The sequence below is a fragment of the Rhinolophus hipposideros genome (genome assembly GCF_964194185.1).
Source record: "Rhinolophus hipposideros genome assembly, chromosome: X".
NCBI classification, from domain to species: Eukaryota; Metazoa; Chordata; class Mammalia; order Chiroptera; family Rhinolophidae; genus Rhinolophus; species Rhinolophus hipposideros.
In genome coordinates, this window is record NC_138046.1 from 120,855,538 (window position 1) to 120,867,549 (window position 12,012).

The 12,012-nt window shown below is 44.0% G+C and overlaps 1 protein-coding gene across 1 annotated transcript in view; it reads left to right on the forward strand.

Moving 5' to 3' along the window:
* The first annotated feature begins 3,443 nt into the window (after positions 1–3,443).
* ARHGAP6 (Rho GTPase activating protein 6) overlaps positions 3,444–12,012 on the forward strand; it is a 489,998-nt gene continuing 481,429 nt past the window's right edge. The window contains exon 1 of the mRNA XM_081042159.1: positions 3,444–8,031. Within this exon, the coding sequence (XP_080898285.1) occupies positions 7,453–8,031 (579 nt within the window). The 5' untranslated portion in view covers positions 3,444–7,452. The remainder of the gene's footprint in view (positions 8,032–12,012) is intronic.

The window sequence follows — 12,012 nt, forward strand, 5'->3', positions numbered from 1 at the left end:
AAATTGTTTACATTATTATAGCAATCTTCATCCTCAAAAGTAGTTCTAAAGCATATGCGATGGGAGGATGTTCAAAACTATTTTAAGTAACTAAGTACAGCTGGACCATAAACCAGGTTCAGATATACTCAACTTGCTTTGAGACTTCAAGTGCACCTTCACCCACAAAGGCAGAAGAAAGTCAAACTAGCAAAGAAGGAATGCCACTGGCACAAAACACGTGTTCAAAAATGTTTATAAACCGAAACTGAATTTGATTGTTAGACAACTTGTATTATTATTAAAAGTCTCTTGAATTTCAAAGCCAAAATAAAAGTTGATGATATTTAGGATTTGATATTGGAAGATTCTTTCAAATGCTAGTTGCAGGTAAACACAATTGTTTGTTTCATGCGTGGCCCCAGAACTCTGCTAAGTGCATCCCTACTGCAACTTGACTTAAGACTTTTATACAACTTTGCTTTTCACCTGCCTCAATAATGGGTACCCTAAAAACAGAAGGGCTGATATTTAGAAATAATCTCGAGAAATAAACATGTAAGTGAAAGGGTAGAACAGCATGACTATGCAAAACTGCTTTTTAAAGTCGAGGAAGAGAGAAGGATGAAACACTAAAAAAACAACACAGTGCTTATATTCGCACAGAAAACAAGAGAATGGTCAGTGTTGCAAGTGTCTTTTTTTGTGTTCAATGCAGAGGCTGACACAGAAACAACAATTCTTTTCTCTTCACTGATTTTGATTTTTTAAAAGATCGTGATTAGTGAGAGATGGTGAAATTAGACACACAGAGTGGGGGAAAAAGTGAGAAAGATGAATAGAAATAGTCATTTAGGTTTCTGAGTACAATGTCAGAAGAAATTGTTACAGATCTTGATATTAACTACAGGGATATGAAAACTTCAACTGGGTGACTGTTTGAAAGACAGGGTTCATGGTTCCAATTTTGGGCAATGTGAACTTGATCTAAAATATTGAGCCAAAAACCTGGCCTATTGATACATAAATGTAATAAAAGGCAAAAAACGTTCCTACATTCTGCTCTTAATATAGAAAACCCCAAATTGTCTTTCATTTAACTCGAAAAAGTACCCTGCTTTGAAAGCCCTTGTTGGTATTGTTTAGTTGGTATTGATAACACCTCACTAAAACGTGGGGAGAGTGGTGAAAATCCCAGCTATGACTATTCTCTGAGTTGACCAAAGGTCTTTTCCAAGTAATTTTAAGCAAATGGTTCATTAGCAAATTAGAAAGGTTTGAGTAGCTCTTTTGGGTGTAAGACCAGGGGAACTCACATTAGGGATGGTCATTCAATATATCAGGATAATTTAAACAAAATAATTTAAATATTATCGATGTTTGAATCAATTATAGTAATAACTCCCATCACTGAGCTCGTTCTTTCCAGAATGCTCTTTGCTAAGCATGCTGCATACATTAGATGTATTACTCATCCCATCGCCTTCTGAAATTGCTGTGATTTTGCAGATGGAAACTGACAGTGACAGTTGTGAAGTGATGTGCCCAACGTCATATAGCTAGATTAGAAATCAAATTGAAATCCATCCAGAAAGGGTCAAGCACCTCCAAATCGAATAGCTTCTTAATCTGCAATTCTAGTCCTGTAAGAGTCGGAAGTTGAGGTTAGGTCACAGGGATCTGAATACTAGCTCTGCCACTTAACCAGGGGGTGCGACCTGTGGGAATGTTCTAGGTCTTGGTTTTCTTCATCTATAAAATGAGAGGGCAATATTATAGCTTTGCGCAGGTGTGTGTAACTGTTGATTTGCATAGTGTATGTATGATTTCTGCCCCGTGCCTGCTATACAGTAAGTTTCAACAAGTGTTAGTTGTTATTATATTATTATGATTAAAGGGTCAGATCCAAGCTGTTTTGAATAGATGTTTGAGTACTATTTGAATAGAAGTTTGAATAGATGATCTTGAGTACAACACTACCTTCAAGTTAGCAGATGGGATAGATATGTTCAGTGCATTTTTCCTGTAGAGCTGGCATAAAGTTTTTTTTCTGAATATCTTTCTATTGTAATATTAAATTGTTCTCTAAGGTGGAGAGTGAAACATATCTTTGTCTTCTCACATCACAGTACCAGTTAGGACTCAAGCTTTCAAATACCCGTATGTCTTGCAAATCATTATATTCACCTCTGGAGAATTACTATGACAACATCTCCATCTTTGGAAAATGATCACTGTCCCTCAGTGCTGGATTGGTGTTTAAGAAAGTGAGTTTTTGCTAATCTTACCCACATGGAATTATTCTGCACCTCTAGATTTAACTCCACTGACATTGATCAGTTGTAGTTTCAATGCCTCGACAATTATATTCATTCAGGGAGATCCTAGAATAGGAATCTAAAGAAACATTCCTAGTTCAGCTACAAAACATTCCTAGCTTACAATCAAGATGTAGTTTAGTCATGGGGTGGTCTGGCTATTTAATGTAATTAGCATTCTTAAGCCCTGTAAAAGTTACACACACGTGTCCCGCAGATTAAAATCATGTTCCCTTTTTCATGTTTCAGGAGCTTGGAGGCCAAACCCTTGACTTCTATGGGAGAGTGAGATGCGGTAAACTGTTTACCCCACATACCACTAAGAATGTAGAAAGGATATCAGAGGGATCACAATCAGTTTCAGAGACATGGACAGGATGAAACAGAAATGAATGGTGCTGACTGAGTTGGGAGCTAATCAGATAGAAGTCTGAAATGCTATATGGCAGTCAATCAGGAAGTTCAGTGAGATTTGGGACTATATAAGCAATGAGATTATATAACAAACAAGGGCAAAATAGGATGCCCTGACATGAAATATTGAACCTCAGGACTGAAAAGAAATAAGCAACTGGAGGGAATCCAGAGGAGACCATCTACAGTGATGGTTTTAAAGCAAAATATGAACTTTATAGTGTAGCCAAACCACAAAGTCAGACCCAAGGGGCATGATAAAAATCTACAAATAGCTCAAGGGTCTAAACACCAAGAGAAAAGAGGAATTTTGGCTGGAGATAAGAAAAATTTCAAGGGATAAAGTTAAGAAAAGGGAAATTTAGACTTAACAGAATATATCCTTTGGTAGTAAGATGTATGTGTTTATAGAGCAGCGCCTCAAGGGAGTAGAAAGAAAACAGATGAGTTTTCTAGGATCCTTGATAAGAGGATACCTTGATGTCAGACCAAGGACTCTAGAACTTTCGTTAGAATACTCTTGTGGCATACTAGATGGAACAGATATTTTTTTGTCCTGAATGCGTAGGATAATTATAATGGGGAATGAATAGTGAGCAGACTGTTGTGCCCCTTAATAAAAGGTATCCTAAGACTTTGATTAACTTCAGCTCAGAGGAAAAAAATAAACAAATATAGACACTACTTTTCTTTTTTTTTTTTTTTTTTTTTTTTTTTTTTTTTTTTGCAGATCTAATAAGCGAATTTATTTAGGCTTTGGTTCAGCTAAGAATGTGTTCCGATTTAAGTAACAGAAAATCTAACTTGCAATAGCTTAAAAAAACAAGTATTCTTTTTCCTCACATAACATAAAATCTAGGAGTTAACATAATTTGCATAAATTCAGCCTATCAAAGATGCCAGACTGGGTCTCGAAGGGCATTGTCCCATACAAAGCTTTTAGGAATAGACGGCTTTATTCTGCACGCTTGTTACTTTTGTTCACAAGACAACTTTTCTGCTGCAAAATATACATTCATTTTCAAGACAGAATGACAGAGAAAAGAGGGCAGTGCCATCTATGTCTGCCTTGTTTTTGGAGGACAAGCAAAAGAAAGACACACTTTCTAAAAAGCTCTCACTGAAAAATAGGTATGTCTCAGGGGCCAGAGTGAGTCACATGGTCACTAGACTCACGGAACTGAAGTGGCAAATGGCCACCGTATAGACACTACTTTTCAATAGCAAGTGCCCTAATAAAGGAGAAAAGTCTTAGAGACCTGATTTTTAAAGTATATACCGGGATGCCAAAAAAAATGTATACATATGACTTGTATTCATCTTTTGTTACCGGAATATATTGAGTATGACAATTTTAATACAGTTTTTTTCCTTTCTTAAAATGTGTATACATTTTTTGGCACCCTCTGCATATTCTAAACATTTATTTCTAGACTACCAGTTATACTGCTTCTGAAGCAGACTGATCAATTGTAAGGATTCTGGAGATAAGTGTAACAGCACCAACCATTTTTGAAATTGGTGAATGAAACCCAGATCTTCCTTAATTAAGTTTGGCATAAAATGATAGTCAATCAGAAAGGCCAATGGGAGTGGGTGTATATAAGCACAGGGATTATATAACAAACGAGAGTAAACTAGGATACCCTGACTAAGTATGCATGAATTTGCCATAAGCCACAATGACGACAAAATAAACCTAATAGCAATCAGGTTGGAAATGAAAATAGTTTTTAAAAAATGCCATTAAAAAACCCAAATAATTTTCTTACAAAATCTTTCTTTCTGAGCCATTACATCTTTCCCCCTCCCAATGCCCCTGTTTTACAAGCAAATATACTTACACTGGGTTTTTTTTTTTAAAGGAGGCTGAGCTTAATTTTATGCATATTTAAAACAATTTATTCATTGTTTCCAACAGTGAGGCAAGCTCCAGGCTAATGGAGGGTCAGGACCTGTTGGAAACTAGATAATGAATTAACTGGAGTTGTCTGCTCCAGGTCCCAAGTGCCACTAGAAGTGTCCCTCTGCTCATTGGCTCTCCAACATCCATGACCAAGAATGTAAGACTTTGTGCCTGGAGGCCATTCTTATTAGCCCTGCATAATTATGGCAGAGTTGCGTTTTCAACCCCGTGGTCACCAGACGGGTTTAGAGGAGTAGAACGTATAGGAACCCTAAATTACATTTGCTCAACCACCTTGAGTCGTAAGTGGTCCTATGAAGTGTGACTTTGTTAACCATCTACTACAAATGCCAAAATGCAATGAGGCATAGCCAATTCCATGCAATGGTATCCAAATGGTAGAGACATTCAGTGTTTTCATTCCTAGTGACAAGTTACAAGGTATTGTTAACCTAGAGGGTAGGCAGGATCACCCTCTTTCACTCCTAATGTGATTTGTTGGAGAACAGAAGAAAGCAAACACCAACAGTCCCCCAAATGTAATTTGGCATGTATAGTTAGGCAGGGAAGTAAGCGATTTGAAATGCTGTGCTTTTCCACAGCACATGGAACCGTCAGCCCCTGAAGATACACCAATTTCAGGGTTGGAAGAGATGGACAGCAGTGAGGGTGGTGGGAAAGGTGCATCTCACTCGGTCTGCAGGCAGCAGATAGCTCATAAAGTCACGGAAGGGACTCCCTGGGTGCAGTCTTTCCCGCTGGATTTACAAAACCGTGTGCAGCAGAGATCCTAGGATCCGAATGAAGCCCTTTGTGGAGCCATCACATTGTTCCGTTAAGTAGATTTCACCACGGGCCTTCTAGAGTCAAATAACTAGGAACACCAAATGCTTTTTAAAAAGGCAAAGAAATTAATTTTCTCCTGAAATCTTACAGGGAATCAAAGAACTCTTCCAAAATCAAAGTTGGACAAATTCTGATATATACACAACAAAGCAAATGTTTGTGTCAAACACCTGTATTTATAAGCCCATTCTAAGTTTTTTTTCTTTTTCTTTAATAAACGAAATTGTAAAGGAAAGCCACCTTTACATTTGTACAAAATTCTCTTCGCCCTGAAGTGGTGAAAAGGGACACAGGAACACAGTTAAAGAAAGTACGCTGGCATTTCCAACATTCTCTCTGCTTCCCTGCTGAGACCGTTGTAAGATGCGTTGCAAAACATAAATGTTATGTCAAAAAGCCGTCCGAGAGGCAGGCGAGGCTCTGTGCTTTATAGATTCCAGGGGTCGGACAGTAGCGGGAGAAGCTGCTTCCAGACTCCTTTCTAGCAGGGGACATTGACATTGCCAGCATTTTCCAGCCTCCTAGGAATGTGGCCGTGGCGCGCTGCGCCAAGAGGCGTCCGGGAGCCAAACGGGAGACCCATTGCTTTGTGAGCGCCAATCTCCTCAGCCCGGCGCCTGCCCCCTGCCCGGCCTCAGTCACCCTTCCTCCTCTAGTACATTTACGCAGGATCCTTACTTTTCTTAGTAGGTCCCCATCTCCAGCCCATTTGAACGGAATCTCTATCCTTCCTTTAAAAAAACAAAACCAGCAGGGGAGTCGGGGGGAAGGCAGGAGATTTAACTTCAACTTCAGAGCAACCATCCTGGGTTGCCCATCTGACACCAGTGGGTGGGGTGCAATCTGACACTTCCTTTCCTTTCCAGAAACGTGAGTGGTGCTGGCGCCCCCCCCTCGATCTGGGGGAGGGGAGACCCGGGAGAAGGTCCGCACTTCCGTCCTCATTGCTTTCTCCCCCTGAGACCCTGTATCAGGAGCGGCTCCCAGGTTGGGCGCCTGGAAAACTCTTCCACGTTCTGCTTTCTCCTGCTGCTGGCTCCGCCCCAGCTCCAGACCAGGCTTCCCTCTCGCTCTACCGGTCCTGGCTGCCCCCTTCCCGCTGCCTCTAGAGTGAATGTTGGGGGTCATCTCGGTGCCTGCCCTGGGCCCAAAGCTGGGCTGCGAATATCAAGAGTCCCTCCCAGGTGGAGTGTGGGCACCCGCCTTGGGGCTCTCTCCTTAGCTCCCTGAGCGTGGCCAGGAATTCTCTCCCACCCTAGCCACTGAGCCTTTGGGAGGCCCTGGGCGTAGCGCACTCCGTGTCCCCACTTTGTGGCAAGACTGGCACCCCACGGGAACCTTGAGCTTGGAGATACCCTTGCGCCTAGCCAATTGGAGGATTGGGCGCAGCAGCCAAGTGGAGGCCAGACGGCGCAGCTACAAGGGCCGGGACACCACGACGTTGGCCCCCCGGGACGCAGCCCCGGCTCCGGGAGGAAGTCCCCTTCACTGCGGGGAGCAGGACGGACGCGCCCTGGGCGCACGCCCAGGAGGCCTCCTCCCCAACCCTCGCGACTGTCCTCCGGGCGTGAGGAGGGGCTTGCTAGACACTTCGAAGCTGTCCAGACCCAGTGAGCGGGAGCAAGGAGTCTCCTGCCTCAGCTGGGAAGGGGGAGTGGCGCTGGCGTGTTGGAGCTGGGAACCCAGCGAGCGTCTGACCTTCCTCCTCCTCCTCTTCCTCACACCCTTCGCAACTTCGGCTCTGGGGGAAGGTTGTAGCGGTCGCAGGACCTTTTCCTAGAAGGCTGGTGATGGATCTCCTGCTTCTGTCCCCGCCGGGGTACTTGGAGTGCGCTAGTGGTGCGTGAGCCCAGCGCTGCCCTCCACCGCCCTCGCCCTCGGTGAGCCTCGGGCCGGCCCCGCCTGGCAGCCTCGCCTAAGCCCCCTTCCTTTCCACGCCAGCATTCTGCCAGCGGGAAGAGGGTGGCCCTCGGGCATAGCCCCATTGAGATGTCTGCTCAAAGCCTGCTTCACAGTGTCTTCTCCTGCTCCTCCCCGGCCTCGGGCAGCACGGCCTCAGCCAAGGGCTTCTCCAAGAGGAAGCTACGCCAGACCCGCAGCCTGGACCCAGCCCTGATCGGCGGCTGCGGAGGCGAGGCGGGTGCGGAGGGAGTTTCTCCGGGGGCCACGGGGAGCCATCTCTGCTCCTCACTGCCCCCGGCCGAGGGTCCCGGCCCCCGCTCGGCGTCTTCTCCCCGGGGCCAACACCCCCGGGCCAACCGCCTCCCGCCTCCGAGAGCCTTCTGCTCGTCCTTCTCCACGCCCAGCACTCCACAGGAGAAGTCACCTTCTGGCAACTTCCACTTTGACTATGAGCTCCCCCCGGGTCGCAGTGGCTTCAAGAAGAGCACGGCCTGGGACCTGCCTTCGGTCCTGGCCGCGCCGAGCAGTGGCCGCAGCGCCATCCTCTGTTCCTCCGGCGGAGGCTCCAATGGCATCTTCACTTCTCCCAGGAGGTGGCTCCAGCAGAGAAAGTTCCAGTCTCCACCCAACAGCCACGGCCACCCCTACGTCGTGTGGAAATCCGAGGTAGGCTCTGATGCCGCGTGTCCTTATGGCCCAAGGATGGACACCTGTGCAGTTCTTTAATTCCATTTACAGAGCCAGGGACCCACTGAGGGCTTTCCATGCTGCGGCTGTTCCTCTTTGGCTGGTGAATGGTGCCTGGAAATAGGCCGTCCCTAGTGGCCGTCCGCCTGTGTCTTGTCAGGACTTCTTGGCTCCACTTGGGAGGAGTGGTGGGAGCTGGAGGAAGACACGGTGTTTTGCTTTCCTGTTTGCTCTGCAGGCCATTTCAAAGGGTCATTTCATCCCTTTACCCAGAGTTGATATTGTTAGGAACTCAAGTGATCTATTTCTAAGCTGTTTCTAAGGATTGGATGAAATATATTTTGAAGTATGTCTGTCATCTGGTTCTACAGAGAATTCAGCAACATCATTCTGAAGACGGTTGTTGACAGGATGTGTGTGTGGGTCTGTGTGTTTGGGTGGTGGTGGGGAGAGTAACTGCTAGAATTCTCTAGTTTTGATATTTTCTTCTTCCTACAGGTCTAATTTCAGAAATCTGTGGTACAGAGTACTAGTCTAATATAGGCAAAATAATCTCTTGTTCAGGCTATGAAAAATCATAGAAATATGCCCAAATTCTAAGGACAACTAGTAGTTAGTAAAATATAGGTGAATTAAGAATTATTAATAAATAGGGAACTCAGAGGAAACTATTTGGTACCTTTAAAACGTTTGCTGTCTGGTTAAGAAGAATGGAGACCAGAGCTACTGGGAAACTGTGACTGATGGGTACTCGGAAAGCAGCATGCTTCTAGAGAATAAATAATAGTTGTTTTAGAAATGATCAAGTCCTATCTCTTTCAGTCCACAAACTCTATAGACTTTCTTTGGATCTGTTCCCACGAGGGCAGGGAGATTCCATCAGTTGTAATTAAATATTTTAAAGTACAGTTAGAATTACAGAAATGAAATGAAATACCATGTAATCGCTGGAGATTTAGACTAAATAAAGGAAACAGAACCAAGCAAAATAGGTTGAAAATAGCATCTAAGATCATACCTCACTTTGTTAACATAAGCTAACTATGAGATTTTGGCTTTTAATAGATCGCCTTAGAAAAATCAGCAGAAGTTATCAGCAATATTAGCATCATATATTGATAAAACATTAGTTACTGTGTCAAAGTAACTGCTGCTGTTGGTGGGGAGTATGGATTCAAAAAAACTAACAAACATGCTGACTATCCTGCGTACTTTCTTGAGGAAGGCAAGCATTGGAAAGCCAAGTCAAGTCAGAGAGCAAGAGATTTTCTCTAACCCAGGGAACTCAGCCTTAGAAAGATCTAAATATCAAAAATCCTAATGTTGAATTTCTCTGGATCTCTAGAAGGGGCTGGATTCCCACTCTGTATCAGCTTAATCTGTAGGATTTGAGAGAAAGAGAGAGAAATGTAAAGCAAGTCAAGTTCTTGAAATAGATAGCCACTGACATTCACTTGTAAACCCACTTGCATCATTGAGAACGTCCCTGTTGTTCTTAGCAACCATACATAGAATATAGTATACAGATGCCGTTTGTCACTGTTAAGACCAAAAGGTGTTCTACTGTATTTGATCATAGCTGGTTAGAAATTATCTTCTTATCCATTAAAACTTATAATCTGCAAGCTTACTTATGGTGACTTTCACCTCTTTGCAATGGTGAAAACTAAGTGCATAGCCATCTAGAAAAAAACACAAAATTTTCTCATAAAATGTGTGTGTGTGTGTGTGTGTGTGTATGTGTATGTATGTATGTCATCCCTTTATTCTTGAGGCAGACATGGAGTGATTGGATGGAATCCTGGCATGAAGCTCCAAGGCTGCTTTTGTTTAGTAGAGGCCCAGATATCCTAAGGTAACCCTGGGTCTGGAATTTGATGGCCTGGATTACCTTTCAAAGGTTTAACTCCCTGGAACCCTTTCAAAAACCAAGAAAATTCATGTATTGAGCACTGCTCGTCCTCACTGGCAAGCAAGCTGGGTCCTTTGTCCTAAAAGAGAATCTTTCCTAATAATGTCAGAAGTACAGCAAGTGAGCACCTTGCAAGGTTACTATGGGCCCTGGAGGGAAGGTTTGGTTCATACAGATTTGGTCTTGTGCTTTTTCTGGTTTCTCTGGCTCAAGGTTTCTCAGCCTCTGCCTTACTGACAGTTGTAGCCGAATGATTCTTTTTGATGGAGCTGTTCTATGCATTCTAGGATGTTCAGCAGCATACTGGGCCTCTACTCACTCGATGCCAAGAGCATGTCCCCATCCCGTGCCCAGCCAATGAAAAATGTCTACAGATACTGCCAAATGTCCTCTACGGGTCAAAATTGCCCCAGTTGAGGATCACTGCACCAGTGAGTTGAATGTAGGACCCCCTGCTGGCTATCTAGCGAGTGCCTACAGAAGTGCTTTCAGCTGGCATAAAGTTTCCCTGGGGCCTTCGTCCAGTTCCAGAGCCATTGGATCTCTCTGGAGTCATGCTTGCAGACTCCATGAGCCTCTCATGGTTTGTTCAACTTTTCAGTTTCTCTTCCATTAAATCCATAGGCAAACCTGAGATTTCGTCTTCATTCAGGTCAGCCAGTGATGGATGACATCCATTCCGCTTAGCTGTGTCAGCAGATACTCTGATTTTTAAACTTAATATTTGTACCATGGCTCCCACTCCCGAGACTCTCATATATACCTGCAGCTCTATCACTTGTGCTCACTTGAAGCTCATAAATTGCCATTCGATGGCCTAAAACCTAGAGGTGTTAGACAAAGTCAGATAGACCTCCATTAACATTTCTTCACTATGTATTTCAGGATTGCTTTAACCAAATCTGATTCTGGGTAGAGTATCTGTTGAGTAGAAAAAGGGAGAAGACAAAGGGTAAATGGCACATGGTGGCACAATTGATACATGCTTCTTAACTTGTGTTCTTACCAGCCAAGCTGTGTCTCTCATTCTGATCACAGACAAGGGAGCAAGGTCTCATTCCAGTCCTGAGGTTCCCCTACTTCTCATGGGTCAGAGCTGGGATGATGCTCATTGCTGATCTGGAGCTTCACAGCTTCGAGAACCCATACTTAAAATGATTTTTTTTTTTCTGTCCATGATTTCTTTTCCTCATTCATGCCACAAGCACTTCTTGATTACAAGCATTTCTTTAGGTGCCAGGAAAGCAGAGGCTCAATTATGGTGTTCGCCCTTAAAGAGCTCAGAGTCTAATGAGGAGGACGGGTAAGTCAACCATCAGTTGCAGTGCAGATGGATCACAGCACCGTATGAGACGTGGGTTGGGTGGTGGGGTGCTGGTCACCATGCTCTGCGGAGTCTTTGGAAGGCTTCACTGTGCAGAGAACACTTGAACTTAATCTCAAGGATGACTGCCACGTATAAGAAGAAAGGAAGTGATTCCTTGATTAAAGAGAAAAGAGTGGACCTGCAAAGGCACAGAGGTGTTGGTGATGCCAGAGTGTCCAACAAAGAGGACTCCAAGGGGCTTAAGAGCAATGATTTGTTTGGAGGAGGAGTTTAGGACATCTGAGGTTTAATATATGTAGCACTTGCCTTTTCATATACTAACCTGAGAAGGCGGATTAGACACGTCTTTGGAAGATAATAACTAAATATGGGAAGGGATAAACATGGCAGTAGGGCCAAAGCACACTGCCTACCCTTCAAGGCACCTCTTGGCATCAAATCTGCAGAGAGGTGAACAATGTAGAGTGTTTTTGGAGTTAGAATTTTGGTGTGTCTGCAGCACAGGCTGTCCCTCGCTCTGTTGGGTACTAGTCCAACAGGTTGGGTAGCATTAATTGTGAAAAGACCACTGTGCACACCTCAGGAATTCGGAGCCTATTTTTTACAGAGCAGTGGTTCTCTGCCTGGAGCTGACTTTGGCCCCAGGGAACATTTAGAAATGGCTGAAGACAGTTTTGGTTGTCACAACTGGGGGTGGGGACGTATTAGTTTCCTATTGCTG